Source organism: Oncorhynchus gorbuscha, linkage group LG16, assembly GCF_021184085.1.
Source record: "Oncorhynchus gorbuscha isolate QuinsamMale2020 ecotype Even-year linkage group LG16, OgorEven_v1.0, whole genome shotgun sequence".
Taxonomy (NCBI): domain Eukaryota; kingdom Metazoa; phylum Chordata; class Actinopteri; order Salmoniformes; family Salmonidae; genus Oncorhynchus; species Oncorhynchus gorbuscha.
This window is the reverse complement of record NC_060188.1, coordinates 54,199,529-54,221,851: the sequence shown is the minus strand read 5'-3', so window position 1 is coordinate 54,221,851 and position 22,323 is coordinate 54,199,529. Positions and strand designations below refer to the sequence as shown.

The 22,323-nt window shown below is 43.0% G+C and overlaps 1 protein-coding gene across 1 annotated transcript in view; it reads left to right on the top strand.

The window, feature by feature from the left end:
• Window positions 1–22,323, top strand: part of LOC123999771 — a 112,853-nt gene that overhangs the window by 38,693 nt on the left and 51,837 nt on the right. The window contains exon 3 of the mRNA XM_046305796.1: window positions 16,805–16,906. Coding sequence (XP_046161752.1) covers window positions 16,826–16,906 — 81 coding nt within the window. The 5' untranslated portion in view covers window positions 16,805–16,825. The remainder of the gene's footprint in view (window positions 1–16,804; window positions 16,907–22,323) is intronic.

The window sequence follows — 22,323 nt, the reverse complement described above, 5'->3', positions numbered from 1 at the left end:
GTCCCCAATGTCTCTGTTCTCTCTGGTGTTGGCTGCTCTCTCCTCTCTCTCTATATATCTCCATCTGGCTCCTTTCATCTCTTACCTTCTCTTAATCTACTGTGTCTCTTCCTTTCTCACACTCCCTTTCTCTCTTTTTCTCTAGTTCTGCCTTTCTCACTCCCCCTCTCTCCCTCATCACCCCACACATGCTCCCCTCCGCTCCCTGTGGCATTTGAGAGAGGAAATGTAATATTGGATTGTTTGGTGTTTCCAAGGATTCCATTCGGCTGGGCTCCTTCCCCGACACAAAGACAAACATCAGCTGTCGGTGCCAAGAGCAGCAAACACCAGCGTCTCCCTCATTATTCGCCCCTCTCATTTCAGAGCTCTGGCCTAGTTTTTATTGTCTCTTTCTTCCCCATTGCCTGGTTTGTGTTCTAGACGGCTCTCCATGCTCTCCAAGTGCCCCTGACACTGTTTGTCTTTCTTCAACTTTATGGCATACCCACTGTGATCATTTGAATTGTGTGCTTTTTTTGTTTGTATCAGCAAGCGATATCGTAATTACCAGGCCCTTGGGAATACTTGGGGACAGTTATCAGATTTCCATTTTACAGGAGAAATACATCTGGATTAAGAGAGAAAGTGAGGGGAGTGGTTCATTGTTGCAAGGAATGAAACTGTATATAGGGATAATAGTTATTCACTTTTCAATCATTTTGAAGGGAGCATGCATGAACTGGATCTCAATTAGCTAGCATATTCAGTAGCCTAGCTATCTTTCAGACAGTTTTAAGACTTTGTGGACCACCCTCTCATTAAGCTCAACCAAGCATTGGTTATCCTTCGGTTTCCTCATGGGTCCAACCACACATTGCCTACGAACACCCTTATGGGGTGAAGGTCTTTCTCCCTACCGCCTCCACACATGTCATCCACCTTGCCCTGGTTCCTCCACCTGCTATAATAGTCTGACCCCCTCGGCGGCTCATCCAGACCCTGACGAGGGGGCCTCAAACCCTCTCCACCTGGAATCTGCTGACGATCAAAGCTGTGCATCCCAACCATTCTACCTCCTCTACATCCCCACACCTGATAATCCCCCCACTCATTAGCCCCCGCCGCTCCCTCAAATATTCCCCTTCCCTTGTCCTTTGTAGGGGGGAGGGATGGAAGGAGGATAGAGAGATGGAATCCTCTGCATGCAGATGACTAGGTGCTCTTAATCTTCCCCTCTACTGCCACATGCCTGCCAATACCTCTACACAATGTGCCCTCACCCTCCAGTGGCACCAAGCAGGGCATGGCATGGCATGGCATGGCACTGGCCATTCATTTAACTCATGTCAACCTTGCAAACTCTTGATTTACCCTCGGTGTCAATGTTAGGTGTTGTATACGTAATATTCACTCTAAATGCTGTTGTCTGAAGGTGTTTGAAGTTGAACTAAGGGCACGGGACACAGAGTCATGCTCCCTGTCAGAGAGCCTTTTAATGTCTCTATTTGGTTTGGTCAGGGTGTGATTTCTGGTAGGTATTCTATGTTTCATTTTCTATGATTTTGTGTTTGTATGTTTTGGCTGGGTATGGTTCTCAATCAGGGACAGCTATCTATCGTTGTCTCTGATTGGGAACCATACTTAGGTAGTGTCACGACTTCCGCCGAAGTTGGCTCTCCTGCCTGTTCGGGCGGTGCTCGGCGGTCGTCGTCACCGTCCTACTAGCCACTACCGATCCCTTTTTCGTTTGTCTGTTGGTTTTGTCTTATTAGTTTCACCTGTGTGTATTTTAGTTTAATTAGCATCCTTATAGTAGGTTGTAGTAGGTTGTCCCGCCCTTGTTTTGTGCGGGATTGTTTTTTGTATTCATGTCATTTGGTGGAGTACTTGTATTTTATTCTCCGGTCTGTTTTGATCCTGTGTTGGATTATTCACCCTGTGTGTTGGGTTGACCGTCGTTTTTGTGCGCCGGAGAATAAACTGTCAAATCACTGAAACCTGCTCTCTGCGCCTGATTCCACCCACCTTGGTAAAACGTGACAGGTAGCCCTTTCCCTCCTTTCTGGGTGGGAAGTTGACTTTGTTTATGGCACATAGCCTTTAGCGTCACGGTTTGGTTGGTAGTGTTTATTGTTTTGTTCGGCGTCTTTTTCTAATAAAAAGAGAATGTACACTCACCACGCTGCACCTTGGTCCTTTTCTTTCAACGGCCTTGACACTCCCCTGAAAGTAATTCTCCAGAGATTTTGTATGATTTCCACCAGGAGTTTTGAAAGTACTGCTTAAGGCAAAACAGGTCCCAGAAAATTGTGCACAATTGTGTACTACATCATCCATTTTGTACAATATGTTATTTAAAAAAATATATTTCATGGTATGTTACAAATTCCAATTCATACTGTACAATATGTTATGGATTTGTAAGTGCTTAAGATCCAGACTGATTGTTTTAAAGCTAGTGGATAAGCCTAGGTGTTGGGAAAATAGCCATTTTTATCGTGAATAAAAAAGCTAAACATTACAAAACCTAGGAGACCCCTTCCATAAACTTACACAGTAGTTATGACAACTTCCAGAGGACTTCCTCCAAACTATCAGAGCTCTTGCAGCTTGAACTGACAAGTTGTCCACCCAATCAAAAGGTCAGAGAATTAATCTTGTACTGAAAGCATAAGCTACAGCTAGCACTGCAGTGCATAACACGTGGTTAGCGGTTATGGTATGAAAGTTTGGCTTGGAAAGTTTTTTTTGCCTGGTCACAGACAGCTGTTGTATTGTGCACTGAAGTCCACAAGTGAAGGGAAAAGGTGAGAGGAAGAGAGTGTAGATGCAAGAAGGAATTATATATACAATGAGCAAAGTGATCATGCGGTTTATGTGGCTGCTAGTTCTGTGTTTGCGTGTGATCAGGAGTGTTTTGATTCTGTTGAAAAACTTTTCTTTAAAGAAGCAAACAAAACGAAACGGGGATACACAAACCTGAATTTGTCCAATGGAAACTTGTTTGCAACTGTTGGACTAATGATTACACCCTAGATCATCTAGATTCAGGCAAGAGTGTACAAGGCGGTATTGAATGTGTCACTGTCTGTCACCTTCATTACTTTAATTTCTCTTGACCTGTTCACCTATGTTGTAAACTTTTATTTGTAGGCTAGATTGTAGCAACCTCATGATGGGTAAAGGGAACATTTGAGTATCATCTAGTAGGCTGAAACTATGGATACTATATTGAGCTGGGTGCATGGAATATGAATAACAGTCATCCAATATGATGTAATAGAAATAAGGCCCATATTATTTACATTTTTTTTAAATGACACCGCCCGCCACTGTTTGAATCACATTCAATTCTAAAAATGTATATGATGGATATTTGTTTTATTCAATTATGAAGCTTGAACAGCAGGACAGGTTTGTGAGGTAGGGCCCACGTGTATTATACCATCCATGTCACTCAGTTACAGTATTTGTCATGTACCACAACCACCACCACCTGAAGTTGTGGCCTCGCTCACTCACACGTCTACCGATAAGGAGGTATCCATTTTAAAATGGCCTTGCAGATGCAATAGCAGATAAGCCACACAATGTTACAACCTGCGTATCGCCTGTGAACATGAGAGTAGAAGAAGAAGAGAGAGAGGGCCACGGAAATGATTTGAAGACAGCAAACTTTTGAAGATTACGCTCCTCTCGCCGAGCTCAGGAGTTCCAATTTCAGGCAGAATTTTCAGCCTTATATATTCCGATATTTATCAGCTTAGGGAGGAAATGCGATTGCTGTGTGTCAACCGCGGGACACGCTGCCTGCTCGGCCCTGCATCGGGCTAATAACATCAAGATGCTGGTACATTCAGAGCCGGCTTAGCACAACTCACAGAATGAAAGCTATGCGGTGTGTAGGAGGATGCACTGAAGATCTCCAAATGGAAGTCCCTCAAAGTGCTGTTTGACTGGATTTGAAAGTCTATAAGGGAGGAAGGGAGAGAGGAAAAAACATGCCTAAATGTTTCAAAACAGAAAGGATTCACCTGGAAAATAATGTCAATACACAAAGAACACCATTTAGATGGTCTTTATTAGGCTGGCTAATGCATGAATGTCTTTTGGTGGACAGGAAGTTTGATTGAAAATGGCAATCTACTCTGAAATAATCTGCCTATTTTGATTGGTGTCATCAACAGGGCTCTGGAATTAAATTATTCTTATACCATAGTTCACCTGCTAGATATTCCAATAGTATGTTATATTTTCCCTATAAGCTTTGCCACTGAAGAAACAAATAGACCTTTGATCTACTGTATCTGTCAAATACAGTGCCTTGCGAAAGTATTCAGCCCCTTTGAACTTTGCGACCTTTTGCCACATTTCAGGCTTCAAACATAAAGATATAAAACTGTATTTTTTTGTGAAGAATCAACAACAAGTGGGACACAATCATGAAGTGGAACGACATTTATTGGATATTTCAAACTTTTTTTTTTGAAGCTTGAAATGTGGCAAAAGGTCGCAAAGTTCAAGGGGGCCGAATACTTTCGCAAGGCACTGTAACAGTGACAAACCTTTTTTAGGTTAACCCTGCAACCTACTGCTGGCTTGCCTCTGTAGTTAAGCAGAGTCGATCCTGGATGGAGACCAGATGCTGCTCGAAGTGGTGTTCAAATAAAACATGCTTCACATGCTCCTAATACAACACGTGTAGACCTTACCTGTCATGCAGGTGAAAGAGGACCCAAAAGCGACTTGGCGAAAACAGAGTCTTTAATCCAGTAAAGTAAATACAATCAAAAAACACAACTTTCACTCGAAATGACGAGGACAAACTGGAGACTCGATCTTGAACAGCAGGTGAACAGCAGGTTGCCTCGGGAAGGCACTTGAACCAGACAGACTCAGACACCTGCTCACCACGCAGCATCTGAGGAAAACACGACACGACAGGGCGATACACAAACACAGCACGGTGAATTCTAGACAAGGAACCGACAGGGCAGAAACGAATAACAAGGAGAGAAATAGGGACTCTAATCAGGGAAAAGGATCGGGAACAGGTGTGGGAAGACTAAATGATTGATTAGGGGAATAGGAACAGCTGGGAGCAGGAACGGAACGATAGAGAGAAGAGAGAGCGGGAGAGTGAGAGAGGGAGGGGGAGAGAGAGGGATAGAAAGAGGGAAAGAACCTAATAAGACCAGCAGAGGGAAACGAATAGAAGGAAGCACAGGGACAAGACAAGATAATAAATGACAAAACATGACATTACCGTGAAATGCTTACTTACAAGCCCTTCTTGGCGCACCCATCCCGTTTAGTGGGATCATTTTCGTCAACATCCGCTGAATTGCAGAGCGCCAAATTCAAATTTAACTACTACTAAAAATATTTAATTTTCATTAAATCACAAGTGCAATATAGCAAAACACAGCTTAGCTTGTTGTTAATCCACCGGGTGTGTCAGATTTAAAAAATATAAAGCATAACAAGCGTTTATGTAAGAACATCTCTCTCAGCAGACAAAACATTAAACAGCTAGCAGCAAAGTAGGTTGGTAACGAAAGTCTGAAAAGCAATAAAATGAATCGCTTATCTTTGATGATCTTCGGATGTTTGCACTCACGAGACTCCCAGTTACACAATAACTGTTCCTTTTGTTCCATAAAGATTTGTTTTATATCCAAAATACCTCCATTTGGTTGGCGCGTTTTGTTCAGAAATGCACATGCTCGAGCGGTCACGACGGGGCAGAGGAAAATTCCAAATAGTATCCGTAAAGTTTGTAGAAACATGTCAAATGTTTTTTATTATCAATCCTCAGGTCACAATAAATAATCGATAATATCTCAAACCGGACCGTAGCTTTTTCAATAGGAGAGAGAGAGAAAATGTCTGCTCCAAGCTGTTGCGCATGCAAAACTCTGCTGGCACCCAGCCATCCACTGACCCGATGTGATCCTTCTCGCTCATTTTTCAGAATAAAAGCCTGAAACTATGTCTAAAGACTGTTAACCTCTTGCTCCTACCTGAAACGCAGGCGTCCCATCTAGACATCTGGAAATGCAAATGCACTATGCTAAATGCTAATAGTACTAGTTAAAACTCAAACGTTCATTAAAATAGGGTTAGGGTTAGGGTTAGGGTTAGGGTTAGATTAAAATACACATGCAGGGTATTGAATTAAAGCTACACTTGTTGTGAATCCAGGCAACAAGTCAGATTTTTAAAATGCTTTTCGGCGAAAGCTTGAGAAGCTATTATCTGATAGCATGTAACACCCCAAAAGACCCGCAGGGGACGTAAACAAAATAATTAGCATAGTCGTCGCTACACAAACCGCACAAATAAAATATAAAACATTCATTACCTTTGACCATCTTCTTTGTTGGCACTCCTAGATGTCCCATAATCACTATTGTTTTTTTTCTTCGATTAAATCGGTCCATATATAGCCTAGATATCGATCTATGAAGACTGTGTGATAAACGGAAAAAAATAGCATCTTATAACACAACGTCATTTTTTTTAATTAAAAAAGTCGACGATACACATTCACAAAACACTTCGAAATACTTTTGAAATGCAACTTTAGGTATTAGTAAACATTAATAAGCGATCAAATTGATCACGAGGCGAAGTATATTCTTTAGCTGTCCATCTGGAAATAATGTCCGGGTAAATCTCAACCAAAATATCCGGTCGGAGACTTGAACAAATGGCTTGTCTCTTCTTCGTTTGACCAAGAAACAAAGCCTAGGCAAATGACAAGACTGTTGACATTGTGTGGAAGCTGTAGTTATTGCAACCTCAGCCCCATTTATTGTGGTTCTCCTTTATCAATGGGTTGAAGTGGCGGATGGATATATATTTCCATTTTCAGTGATCAGATTTTCCTGCGCTTTTCGATGAAACGCACGTTCTGTTATAGTCACAGCCATGATTTAACCAGTTTTATAAACGTCTGAGTGTTTTCTATCCACACATACGAATCATATGCATATACTATATTCCTGGCATGAGCAGCAGGGCGCTGAAATGTTGCGCGGTTTTTAACAGAATGTTCGAAAAAGTATGGGGTAGGAGTAACAGGTTAACACCATGTGGAAGCCATAGAGAAAGGAAACTGGTTGATATCCCTGTAAATGGAGGGAAGGCATGCAATGGAACAGAGAGGTTTCAGGAAACAGCACTTCCTGGTTGGATTTTCCTTTAGAACTTTAGAGTATTTTTTATCCTAATCTGACAATTATATGCATATTCTAGATTCTGGGCCTGAGAAATAGGCAGTTTCATTTGGGTACGTTTTTCATCCAAACATCAAAATACTGCCCCCTACACTCAAGAGGTTAACCAACAGTGCAGTTCAAGAAAGAGTTCAGAAAGTATTTACCAAAATAAACTAAAGTTACAAATAATAAAATAGGGGGTACCAGTACCGAGTCAATGTGCGGTGGTACAGGTTAGTCGATGTTATCTGTACATGTAGGTAGGGGTGAAGTGGCAATGCATAGATAATAAACAGCGAGTAGCAGCAGTGTACAAAACAAATACATGGGGGGGGGGGGGGGTCAATGTAAATATTCCGGTGGCCATTTGATTAATTGTTCAGCAGTCTTATGGCTTGGGGGTAGAAGCTGTCAAGGAGCCTTTTGGTCCTAGACTTGGAGCTCCTGTAACGCTGGCCGTGCGCTTGCAGAGAAAATCGTATTGTTTGGGCTTTCCTCTGACACTGCCTAGTATATAGATCCTGGATGACAGGAAGCTTGGCCCCAGTGATGTACTGGGCCGTCCCACTACCCTCTGTAGCGTTTTTCGGTCAGATGCTGAGCAGTTGCCATACCAGGGGTTGATTCAACCGGTCAGGATTCTCTCGATGATTCAGCTGTTGAACTTTTTTTGAGGATCTGGGGCAAATCTATTCAGTCTCCTGAGGGGGAATAGGTTTTGTCATTCCCTCTTCACAACTGTCTTGGTGTGTTAAGACCATGATAGTTCGTTGGTGATGTGGACACCAAGGAACTTGAAAGTCTTGACCCGCTCCACTACAGTCACGTGGATGTTAATGAGGGCTTGTTCTACCAGCCTTTTCATGTAGTTCACGATCACCTCCTTTGTCTTGCTCAAATTGAGGGAGAGGTTGTTGTCCTGGCACCACACTGTCTCAACGTTGTCGGTGATCAGGCTTACCACTGTTGTGTTGTCAGCAAACTTAATGAAGGTGTTGGAGTCGTGTTAGGCCACGTAGTCGTGGGTGAACAGGGAGTACAGGAGGTGACTAATTACACACCCCTGAGGGGCCCCAGTGTTGAGGGTCATCATGGCAGACGTGTTCTTGCCAGTAGGGGGAACTCATTCCTCTGGTCTAAGGAGATCCCAATGCCCCAGGGCAGTGAAGGGGAAATTGCCCTGCGTAGGGTGCCTTCTTTCAGATGGGATTTTAAATGGGTGTCCTGACTCTCTGTGGTCATACAAAATCCCATGGCACTTATTGTAAGAGTATTGGTGTTAACCCCGGTATCATTGCTAAATTTCACACCTTGCCCCATTCCATCATGGCCACCTAATCACCCTCTCATTTTTAATAAGAATATATAACTCCTGACCTCTCCACCATGATAGCTGGTGTGTGGTGAGCTTTTTGGCACAAAAAATGGCTGTCGTGCATCACCCAACCCAAGTGAGTGCTACATATTGGTGTTGGAAGAGGTGAGTGTTTCACCTCAGACTATGTAAAGCACTTTGAGCACCTACTGTAGGTGGAAAGGTGCTATATAAATCTAATAAATTATTATTGTTAATGTTAGCTAACGTTCGTGAATTATTTACCCTGTTGAACGCGTCTGCACTTTATCCAGATTTTATCCAGTTTTTAGGTTTTGCAATTTTGTGCGAAACATGTATATTCCTCTCCTTTTCATCCCAGGGTAATGTGTACCCTATTTAGAAAAAAACAACCTAATTATAATAAGAGCTTTTAGATATGCTAATAAGGTTATTTGCATGCGAACCATTTGCCTTTAGGGAATTACACAAATTTCACCACACTGTAGTAGTCTCATCAACATCCATAGTCGAATCTTTAATCTAATTTTAAAAAGCAGGACAGAATGCAATCACATCTGAATCTGTAATATCCAAACAATCATTTGCATAAATACAAAGAAAACAAGAATTGGAGTCAGATTGGGCGACTGATGCTGTTGTATATGGACGGAAAATACTCCTGGGAAATGGTAGGGTGTTTTTTATGTTTATGTGGCACATTTAAATGTATGAAGGACATTATCACAAAATCTACTAAAGAACTATGTCACTAGGAAGTAGCATTTATCATTCAAGGTCATTTGGACTTATAACTGCATTATATGCACTCATACATTCATATAGGGTCTTATAAGGACCTAGTCGTCTTTATAATGCATTATGCTTTTTGTTTGATGCATGAATGAATCTATAGCCTTAATGCATTCATAAAAAGTGTTCAAATTAGCTGTGAGCTATTATGAATGCTTATAAGAAGCATTATATTGCACTATGTGGCATTATAAACAGGTGGTTCATAGATAGTGTTACCCAAAATTCAATGGACATTATTGCACTATGCAAACTTGTCAGACATTAGTTAATTAACTTCTACAGTTCTTTGCTGGATTCATCAATACAATTTCACCATCGGGGGTGAAGACAAAACAAATCAATCTGCAACATAGTCTCTCCCTCAGCAGTATCTGTGCAGTGACCTCTGCTGAGCTTATGTCTATAACAATGTCTATGATCGTTCTTCACCGAGCGACAGCATCAAAACCATCCACATTGGGCTTCTTAGGTATTACCCCCACATGTTGTGTGTGTGACTTTCGAATGGTAATAGGATGAATGCTAAGGAGGAGAGGCTGAAGAAGGCTAGGCCCCGTGATGTGAGCCTCTTCCTAGCCCGGGGGCTATGAGGCCGGAGGACCGCTGTTAGGCCCACCCGCCTCGGGCTGTACGGTGTGGGGTATGTGTGTGTGGTGCCCACTTATATGTCATGACGTTGGTTATACCGAAGGGATGTGTGTTTCTGTGCGTGTGCATGTGTACGATTTTGTAAGTGTGTAAGCGTGTGTGTGTGTGCAAAAAACCTCATTACCTCCTGCCAAGCCCTTCTCTCTCACATGTTGAATACCCACCAAGGCCTCATCTCCTCTTACCTTTTGCATTGCAAATCTACCTCTAAGAATGAGCAGTAATTGGATACCCATATTCATCTGTGTTATTGCTATGACTTAGGACATTAAGATGCATGATATTTGGACTACGTGTCACCTCCGAAGCAAATGTTATTCATTGCATTTCCAGGTCATGTCTGTAACCAGGAAACTTGGTAACGGGATTGAGAAAATGGAAAGGGGAGGGCAGCCCTTTGGCTCAGGCAAATGTTGTGGTTGTAGTCTCTCAGTGGTTTTCTCCTTCATGATCCTCAATGCGCAATTGAGATCAAAACTTCAAAATCAATATTAAACTGCCACATTCAGACATGTTCTTAATTAACATCGGACACTGAGAAAACCAACGGGGATCAGTCTCTAAGTCAGGCATTGTGCAGCATGTGTGGCATCAATCTTGAAGTCAACCTGTGTTATGCTGTTGATAGTTTGTCAGTATGTGTGTGCTTAGAAAGATTCGTGCAACATCCTCAAACACATGGCTTCCTTACCCGACTTTTGTGTAAAGCCACCCGTGAGAGTATTCGGATGGAGTGTGTGTGCTGTAAACACTCATCTGATCACATTCCCTTGACTGCAGGCATCACCTGTTTTCTGTTTGCCTGGAAACATAGCAGAGCTGTGTTCAAGAGTGCCCAATCGCTGTGTGTCAGACATGTCACTGGAGAGGTCTTTGCACTTCAAAGATTCTGGCTAATTTCTTACCAACACTTCTTATTTAGCTGTTTGTTTTTGGTGGGGGAGTTAATTGTTTAAATACCGCGGCTGATATTTGGTAGAAATCTGACTTATCAAAAGAGGAACAGGAATGAGTGTGTGGTGGTGTGTGTACGTGTTTGAGCGCAAGTGTTAGAGAAAACGAGATAGAGAAAGAGAGAGAGAGAGTGACACTATTATCTGTTTGCAGAAACCGAGAAATTCAGAGCCAGCCAGCTACAATGAGCAGCTTTGACACTGTGGTGCTTTCCCCCTCCCCAGCCAGCCTCATCAATAGCCTGGAACCAGGAGCTAACGATTGTTGTCCGAGGTCATGTCAAGAATTATCGATGACATCTTTTACCTTTCCTCAGCCAGGGCTCTCAGGGAGCAGGAGGCCTCCTGTTAAGGCTCACCGATCGAAATTAACGTTCCTGCCACATAGTTAGACATGGGCCCTGTTCGAATACCTCAGCAATGCATCCTTCTTTCGTTCCTTCCTACCTTCCTTTAAGTAATCACAGATCTGAAAGGGTTGGATTGGAGAAGGTGTGGATGGTATACAGTAAGATGTGATGTGATTAAGTCAAGTGTGGATGGTTTTGGACTTAATCACATCAAATGTGACCGGATATGGATTTTCTATCAATACCAAGGGTAATGGTGTCAAACTGTGGTTAGGCCACTGACAGGCTTTGTGTCAATATGATGTAGGCCAATTGTATGCTTCAGAATGGAAATATTTGCTGTGTGCTCTTTGTTAATTAAACACATAACCTTTCCTACATTGGGTCCTCAAACAACTGGCACGTACTTAGTGGTTTATGGTGTAGCCATATTCCTCATAGTTGGTCCAGTGAGGGTCTTAAAGTGGAATTACTTACTGGTACTGACCAGTGGTGCTTTGAGAAAGGGGAAAATATGTCCCTACCATTCTACAAGGAATGTTTTGTCGTCCACTTGGGTGTTATATTTGACCTGATAAAAATACAGTTCTTGTTAATTGACCACTTGGTTGTCCCCCAGAGTGTGTGTGTGTGTGTGTGTATTTACGGGTGCATGTAATGTGGTTGTGTTAGGTAGCCTACTGCATTCCTTGAGGAATGGGAGACTTGATAGATCACTTAAAATACTGTGCAATAATTGGAATTGCTTTATCTTTTATTCATTTAAAAAATCATTTTTATATCAACCTTTATTTAACTAGGCTAGTCAGTTAAGAACAAATTCTTATTTTACAATGACGGCCTACCGGGAAACAGTGGGTTAACTGCCTTGTTCAGGGGCAGAACGACATATTTTTTCCTTGTCAGCTTAGGGATTCGATCCAGCAATCTTTAGGTTACTGGCCCAACGCTCTAACCACTAGGCTACCCTCATTATAATCCACATAATAATTCACATTTCCTGCTGCTGCAAGATTATGTTCCTGCTGTGTAATTTTCCATTTAATTACCAACCCTGCATTTGCAATTAAAATAAGGACCAATAAAAGGGGACATACCTTTTAGGTGATACCACTTGGAACGAGAACACAAGCCAGGAAGAGAAATCAGTATACAAATCACACTCACACACACCCATCATCCTCAATTTGTATGATTTGGACCAGAGCTCATCAGATTAACTAAAATGTGCAATTTCAGAGCCAGGATCCATTCTGGGGGTGGTTGTACAAAAATACCTTAGAATATGTGAGGTGAGCTGCGAACCATTTGGTGGACATAGGTGTCGATAGAGGGTTAATAATATCATTAGCAAGATGTTGTGTTGAGTTATTTGGGGGGCTGGCTGAGTTGACGGGTGGTTGTGTTTTAGAGCCTCCCGGGGCACTTTTCCACACACGTTGGTGCCAGGCCGGGTCCTAGGATAGGATGGGATGAGCTCACTGGTGGAGCGCGCCCGTCATCTGTGTCTCCTTGTCTGTGTCTGGGGGAGAGATGAGAAGCCGTCCGCACCACTTCCTCTCTTGTCTGACTTCCTGGGTCCTTGTGCTGTCTTTTGCACTTGTGTCCCCTCAAACTCAAAGACACTGTTTCTATTCAGAGTAGAGCAGGGGCATTCTTTATGGAAATGGTGACTGGGTATAATATACAGATGTAGGATCTTAATTTGACCCCCCTGTTGCAGAAGATCTTTCCTGTAATGCAGGACATTTTAAACTTGTAGTGTATTTTTGGTTTAAATGTAACGGCGTTCGTCTGTTGAAAGAAGAGAGTCGGACAGAAATGCAGCATGTTGGTTACACATGACTTTAATGAATGAAAACGCGGTACATGAAATAACTGAAACTAAATACAAAAACAACAGAACGGAACGTGAAACTAATTACAGCCTATCTGGTGACTACAACACAGAGACAGGTACAATCACCCACGAAATACAAAGCGAAACTCAGGCTGCCTAAATACGGTTCCCAATCAGAGACAACGATAAGCACCTGACTCTAATTGAGAATCGCCTCAGGCAGCCAAGCCTAACAACACCCCTAATCAGCCGCGATCCCAAATAATCCAATAGGAAAACAACATATAAACCCATGTCACACCCTGGCCTACCCAAACATATAACAAAAACACAAAATACAATGACCAAGGCGTGACATTAAAAATGCTTCTTAAGTTTGTACTTTATTTGATTTTCCCTTAGAACACATGTATCAACCCCTACAAAAAATGTCCATTAGGCGTAATTATAATCCACATAATAATTCACATTTCCTGCTGCTGCAAGATTATGTTCCTACTGTGGCAAACTGGCTCAAATTGAGATCCTACATCTGTATGGCTGTTTTTTATAGTACATTTTACAATGTCTCAGTTATTTGCATGGAAGCATGGGTATTTGTGCCCTGTTCGTGCCCTTTCTGCCTGTAAAATAGAGTTGAAATGGTTCAGTCCAATGCGACTCCCTGTGTCGAGCCGTGTTTTGGTATGACTCATAATCTCAATCTGATTTAACTCCTAGACCTCTCTGGCTGTTAACAATTATACCTGCCAAGTTCAGACTTCTTAGTAAGCATGACAAATACTGTATCATCTATTCCACAGTACCGCTCCCAATCTTCCTGTAACCACACCAGCAATTAATGTGATTCATACCCTACCATCCAAAGGGCCCTTCATGCTCATGACTATACATGCTGTTTCACTGATGTTGTGCCTTACATGGGAATCGTGTCTGTGTGTGTGTGTGTGTGTGTGTGTGTGTGTGTGTGTGTGTGTGTGTGTGTGTGTGTGTGTGTGTGTGTGTGTGTGTGTGTGTGTGTGTGTGTGTGTGTGTGTGTGTGTGTGTGTGTGTGTGTGTGTGTGTGTGTGTGTGTGTGTGTGTGTGTGTGTGTGTGTGTGTGTAGACGTGTATGTGTTTTCTCGCATGTGTGTGTGTTAACTCCAGAGACCCTATAACTCCATCAGGTACAGTACAAAACCCTGCGGGACTTCTCCAGTTCTGGACAATAGTAATTAGTCCACCGACTGGAGCTTTAATTGGACACTGGTTGGCTTAGTTTCATAACTACAACCTACCATCCACTACATGAGGAAAACAAGGGCACTGATCCCTTATTGTGTGTTATATTGTTAAGTGTTATTATAATGTCACCTGTTCTGTAACAGTAATATTGCAGGTCCCCTTTTTTCACTTTGTGAGGTGCTATGTAGTTTAGCATTTTACGAGAGAGAGTGTAAGAGAGAGAGAGAGAGAGAGAGAGAGAGAGAGAGAAATCATAGCAGCACCTGGCGGTTGTCTGGTGCAGTCATAAACCAGACAACTGCTGCGCACTCATTCTCAACACAAGATGCATAGTACATACTGTACAGCAAGTGAATCATTTTCTGGATCAACTGTATGCGAAAGAGATGTATCACGCTGCACAAGGCAAATGGTTGTCACACCAGATACTGGTTTTCTGATCCACACACTCTCCCTCAACCTGATCAAGACAAAGGAGATGATGTGGACTACAGGAAAATGATGATCGAGCACACCCCCATTCTCATCTACGGGGCTGTAGTGGAGCAGTTTGATAGTTTCACGTTCCTTGGTGTCCACATCACAAACAAACTAACATGGTCCAACCACACCAAGACAGTCGTGAAGAGGGCACGACAAAACCTATTCCCCCTCAAGAGACTGAATAGATTTGCCGTAGGTCCTCAGATCCTCAAAAGGTTATACAGCTGCACCATTGAGAGCATCCTGACTGGCTGCATCACTGCCTGGTATGGCAACTGCTCGGTCTCTGACCACAAAGCACTACAGAGGGTAGAGGGTAGCCATCCAGGACCTCTATACCAGGTGGTGTCAGAGGAAGGCCTTAAAAATTGTCAAGGACTCCAGCCACCCAAGTCATAGACTGTTGTCTCTGCTACCGCACGGCAAGTAGTACTGGAGTGCCAGTCTAGGCCCAAGAGGCTTCAAAACAGCTTCTACCCCCAAGCCATAAGACTCCAGAACATCTAATCAAATGGCTACCCAGACTATTTGCATTGCCCCCCCCACCCCCTCTTTTACACTGCTGCTTCTCTCTGTTATTATCTATGCATAGTCACTTTAATAACTCTACCTACATGTACATATTACCTCAATTACCTTGACGAACCGGTGCTCCCGCACATTGACTTTACTGCTGATCTTTAATTACTTGTTCCTTTTAGTTCTTATTCTTTTTCATATTTTTTTAAACTACATTGTTGGTTAGAGACTTGTAATTAAGTATTTCACTGTAAGGTATTGTTGTATTTGGCACATGTGACTAATATCATTTGATTTGATTGATTTTTAAAGTATCTGTGATCAACAGATGCATATCTGTATTCCCAGTCATGTGAAATCCATAGATTAGGGCCTAATATATATATTTCAATTGACTGATTTCCTTACATGAACTGTACCTCAGTAAAATCTTAGAAATTGTTGCATGTTGTTTTTATACTTTTGATCAGTGAACATAGAAACACACCAAGCATGGTAAAAGTGAAAGTGGCACGGATAAACCACCCACTAAAGCTGATTAGGTAAATACCTGGGTGTTCATAACACTTCCCAGAGTAGGAGTGTTGATCTAGGATCATGTCCCCCCCTGTCAATGTAGTCTTATTCATCATGGTCTACAAAGCATAACTGTAGCTCTCCTACTCTGAGATGCTTTATGAATACAGGGCCTGACCCTGGACCAGCAAGTAGACACTTCTTATATATATATATCTTTTTTTAAACTAGGCAAGTCAGTTAAGAGCAAATTCTTATTTACAATGTCAGCCTACCCCAGCCAAACCCAGATGGCACTGGGCCAATTGTGCGCAACCCTTTGGGACTCCCAATCACAGCCGGATGTGATACAGCCTGGATTCAAACCAGGGACTGTAGTGACACCTCTTGCACTCAGAGTGCCTTAGTCCGCTGCGCCACTCAGGAGACCAACACCTGATGTTTAAATGATAATGTACTCATTTATTTAAAAAACATGTTTACCCCTTTTTCACCCCAATTTCATGGTATCCAATTGGTAGTTACAGTCTTGTCTCATCGATGAGGACAAGAGCCGTCTTGTCCTCCGAAACACAACCCAACCAAACCGCACTGCTTCTTAACACAGTGCCCACTGAACCCAGATGCCAGCCGCTCCAATGTGTCGGAGGAAACACCGTGCAACAGGCGACCGTGTCAGCGTGCACTGCGCTCGGCCCGCCACAGGAGTCGCTAGTGTGCGATGGGACAAGGACATCCCTGCCGGCCAAACCCTCCCCTAACCCAGACGACGCTGGGCCAATTGTATACCGCCCCATGGGTTTCCCGGTCGCGGCCGACTGCGACAGAGTCTGGACTCGAACCCTGAATCTTTAGTGGCACAGCCTTAGTCCACTGTGCCACTCGTGGGGTGATAATGTACTCTTAACACTATGTGTGTTTGTGTCCCCCTGCAGGTCTCCATGTGAATCTGTCCCATGATGCAACATGTGTCCCCAGCACTAACAATGATGGCCACTCAGAGCGTTCCTCCACCATCGTACCAGGAGAGCCAACAGGTCAGTACACCACTAGTAGTCAGCTCAGGGTTGGGGTCAAAGCTGTTTTTATTTCAATCAATTAAGGAAATAGGATTAGAATGTAAATAATCAATTGAAAATTCCTTGCAGAAAACATTCTAGAGTTTTTTATTTGTCTTAAGTCAAATGCACTTCCTAACAAACATTGTTGTAAAAGTATAGGCTAGACCTAACTGCAGATCTAGGAGCAGTTTACCCTACCTCAATGTCAACCTTAGACCAACAGGTCAAATCCACCATTGTCATTATCTCCAACACAATAAGTGTGAAAACGCTGCTTTTTTTAGTTTTGTAGAAAAAATATGTAAAGTAAATAATTATACCCGATGACGTCACGCTAAGTTAAAACATTTCAAAAACATTGATTTTCAAACGCTGTAAGATTTTTGATATTTATTAGGGATCCCTTTTAGCTGCTGCCAAGGCATTTAAAAAAAACTTTTCCTCGTATCTTTTTAATCACAGTTCATAGAAACGCCCCATTTTCACATACACTACCGTTCAAAAGTTTGGGGTTACGTAGAAATGTCCTTGTTTTTTGTCCATTAAAATAACATCACATTGATCAGAAATACAGTGTAGACATCGTTCATGTTGTAAATGACTATTGTAGCTGGAAACGACAGAATTGTTATGGAATATCTACCTAACCTTAACCTGTCACCATTTGTAAGGTTGTTACATGTGTTGCCCAGAAAAGGGAATGATTTCACTGTAGTCCCAAGTAGATGGTTTGTAGATGTTCAATAGCTGTCAACTAACTACTGACCTTAACCCTTATCCTAACCCTAAACTTAACTCCTATATATATATACAAGTATTTGATACACTGTCGATTTTGCAGGTTTTCCTACTTACAAAGCATGTAGAGGTCTGTAATTCTTATCATAGGTACACTTCAACTGTGAGAGACGGACTCCAAAACAAAAATCCTGAAAATCACATTGTATGATTTTTAAGTAATTAATTAGCATTTTATTGCATGACATAAGTATTTGATCACCTACCAACCAGTAAGAATTCCGGCTCTCACAGACCTGTTAGTTTTTCTTTAAGAAGCCCTCCCATTCTCCACTCATTACCTGTATTAACTGCACCTGTTTAAACTCATTACCTGTATAAAAGACACCTGTCCACACACTCAATCAAACAGACTCCAACCTCTCCACAATGGCCAAGACCAGAGAGCTGTGTAAGGACATCAGGGATAAATTGTAGACCTGCACAAGGCTGGGATGGGCTACAGGACAATAGGCAAGCAGCTTGGTGAGAAGGCAACAACTGTTGGCGCAATTATTCAAAAATGGAAGAAGTTCAACATGACGGTCAATCACCTCGGTCTGGGGCTCCATGCAAGATCTCACCTAGTGGGGCATGAATGATCATGAGGAAGGTGAGAGATCAGCCCAGAACTACACGGCAGGACCTGGTCAATGACCTGGGACCACAGTCTCAAAGAAAACCATTAGTAACACACTACGCCGTCATGGATTAAAATCCTGCAGCGCACGCAAGGTCCCCCTGCTCAAGCCAGCGCATATCCAGGCCCGTCTGAAGTTTGCCAATGACCATCTGAATGATCCAGAGGAGGAATGGGAGAAGGTCATGTGGTCTGATGAGACAAAAATAGGGCTTTTTGTCGCCGTGTTTGGAGGAAGAAGAAGGATGAGTACAACCCCAAGAACAGCATCCCAACCATGAAGCATGGAGGTGGAAACATCATTCTTTTGGGATGCTTTTCTGCAAAAGGGACAGGAAGACTGCACCGTATTGAGGGGAGGATGGATGGGGCCATGTATCGCGAGATCTTGGCCAACAACCTCCTTCCCTCAGTAAGAGCATTGAAGATAGGTTGTGGCTGGGCCTTCCAGCATGACAACGACCCGAAACACACAGCCACAGCCAGAGTGGCCTAGCCAGTCTGCAGACCTAAACCCAATAGAAAATATTTGGAGGGAGCTGAAAGTCCGTATTGCCCAGCGACAGCCCCGAAACCTGAAGGATCTGGAGAAGGTCTGTATGGAGGAGTGCATACAGGGCCAAAATCCCTGCTGCAGTGTGTGCAGATATATATATATATACACATTGCCGTTTAAAGTTTGGGGTCACTTAGAAATGTCCTTGTTTTTAAAAGAAAATACATAGTCAATATTGTAAATGACTATTGTAGCTGCAAACGGCAGAATTTTTTTATGGAATATCTACATAGGCGTACAGAGGCCCATTATCAGCAACCATTACCCCTGTGTTCCAATGGCACGTTGTGTTAGCTAATCCAAGTTTATAATTTTAAAAGGCTAATTGATCATTAGAAAACCCTTTTGCAATTAAGTTAGCACAGCTGACAACTGTTGTTATGATTAAATAAGCAATCAAACTGGCCTTTAGACTAGTTGAGTATCTGGAGCATCAGCATTTGTGGGTTCGATTACAGGCTCAAAATGTCCAGAAACAAATAACTTTCTTCTGAAACTCGTCAGTCTATTTTAAAACTCGATCCTCCAGCAAGTGGAGAGAAACACTTATGCAGTTCTACTACGTGATATTTTTTTCAAAATAGATGCATTAGACAGGATTACCTAAACATACTGACCAGCTCAAATAGACAGAAGCATGCTATATTGCTGACCAATCCGAACTGATCTCTCGGCATGTCCAGCCCACTCATTATCTCAGGCAATCATAGCTAGCGGGAAGGTTGCTCACTTTATTTGTTGCTTAACAAATGGCAGACAAGTTTGTTATTAAGGCACATGAAAGTTCACATGTTCCAGAGGGCATTTCTGCCAAAAAACGCAGTTTGACAGTAATAAAAAGTTTACTTTCAAATGGCTTTCCTGTGATGTAGTGACCTGCGACATATGCCTAGTTACCTGACACAAGTCACATATGAGGTTGAAAAGTGCCAGAATTGCCCTTTGACCTCTTGCTCCTACCTGGCACGCAGGCGTCCCATCTAAACATCTGGAAATGCAAATGCACTACGCTAAATGCTAATAGTACTAGTTAAAACTCAAACGTTCATTAAAATACACATGCAGGGTATTGAATTAAAGCTACACTCGTTGTGAATCCAGGCAACAAGTCAGATTTTTAAAATGCTTTTCGGCGAAAGCATGAGAAGCTATTATCTGATAGCATAGCATGTAACACCCCAAAAGACCCGCAACTTCCGGCGCCGACAGAGATGGCCGCCTCGCTTCGCGTTCCTAGGAAACTATGCAGTTTTTTGTTTTTTTACGTGTTATTTCTTACATTAGTACCCCAGGTCATCTTAGGTTTCATTACATACAGTCGAGAAGAACTACTGAATATAAGATCAGCGTCAACTCACCATCAGTACGACCAAGAATATGTTTTCCGCGACGCGGATCCTGTGTTCTGCCTTACAAACAGGACAACGGAATGGATCGCATGCAGCGACCCAAAAAAACGACTCCGAAAAAGAGGGAAACGTAGCGGTCTTCTGGTCAGATTCCGGACAAGGGCACATCGCGCACCACTCCCCAGCATTCTTCTTGCCAATGTCCAGTCTCTTGACAACAAGGTTGATGAAATCCGAGCAAGGGTAGCATTCCAGAGGGACATCAGAGACTGCAACGTTCTCTGCTTCACGGAAACATGGCTTACTGGGAAGACGCTATCCGATGCGGTGCAGCCAACGGGTTTCTCCACGCATCGCGCCGACAGAACCAAACATCTTTCTGGTAAGAAGAGTGGCGGGGGCGTATGCCTCATGACTAACGAGACATGGTGTGATGAAAGAAACATACAGGAACTCAAATCGTTCTGTTCACCTGATTTAGAATTCCTCACAATCAAATGTAGACCGCATTATCTTCCAAGAGAATTCTCTTCGATTATAATCACAGCCGTATATATCCCCTCCAAGCAGACACATCGATGGCTCTGAACGAACTTTATTTAACTCTTTGCAAACTGGAAACCATTTATCCGGAGGCTGCATTCATTCTAGCTGGGGATTTTAACAAAGCTAATCTGAAAACAAGACTCCCTAAATTTTAGCAGCATATCGATTGCGCAACCAGGGGTGGTAAAACCTTGGATCATTGTTACTCTAACTTCCGCGACGCATATAAGGCCCTGCCCCGCCCCCCTTTCAGAAAAGCTGACCACGACTCCATTTTGCCTACAGGCAGAAACTAAAACAAGAGGCTCCCACGCTGAGGTCTGTCCAACGCTGGTCCGACCAAGCGGACTCCACACTCCAAGACTGCTTCCATCACGTGTACTGGGACATGTTTAGTATTGCGTCAGATAAAAATATTGCCGAATACGCTGATTCGGTGTCCGAGTTCATTAGAACGTGCGTTGAAGATGTCGTTCCCATGGCAACGATAAAAACATTCCCTAACCAGAAACCGTGGATTGATGGCAGCATTCGTGTGAAACTGAAAGCGCGAACCACTGCTTTTAATCAGGGCAAGGTGTCTGGTAACATGACCGAATATAAACAATGCAGCTATTCCCTCCGCAAGGCTATTAAACAAGCTAAGCGTCAGTACAGAGACAAAGTAGAATCTCAATTCAACGGCTCAGACACAAGAGGCATGTGGCAGGGTCTACAGTCAATCACGGACTACAAGAAGAAACCCAGCCCAGTCACGGACCAGGATGTCTTGCTCCCAGGCAGACTAAATAACTTTTTTTGCCCGCTTTGAGGACAATACAGTGCCACTGACACGGCCTGCAACGAAAAAATGCGGTCTCTCCTTCACTGCAGCCGAGGTGAGTAAGACATTTAAACGTGTTAACCCTCGCAAGGCTGCAGGCCCAGACGGCATCCCCAGCCGCGCCCTCAGAGCATGCGCAGACCAGCTGGCCGGTGTGTTTACGGACATGTTCAATCAATCCCTATACCAGTCTGCTGTTCCCACATGCTTCAAGAGGGCCACAATTGTTCATGTTCCCAAGAAAGCTAAGGTAACTGAGCTAAACGACTACCGCCCCGTAGCACTCACTTCCGTCATCATGAAGTGCTTTGAGAGACTAGTCAAGGACCATATCACCTCCACCCTACCTGACACCCTAGACTATGGGTGTCAAACTCTGGCCAAATTTGGCCCACGGGGTAATTATATTTGGCCCGTGAGACAATACCAAATTACTACTAGAGCTGGCCCGCCGGTATTATACAGCGCATTCACCACTAATACTACGAATCCCATAATGCTCTGCTATTTTCGCGCGCCAATCAGGACAGGACCCAGAAACGCTTTCTCCTCTGTGACAGTAGTCATAGCAACATAGACGCTACAACTGTCAGCGAGCTAACCCTTCCCAAAAATGGCGAAAAGAAAGGCAGAAAACAGGAGCTTTCTGGACAAGTGGGAGGCAGAATATCTGTTTACATATGTAAAAGACAAACCTGTTTG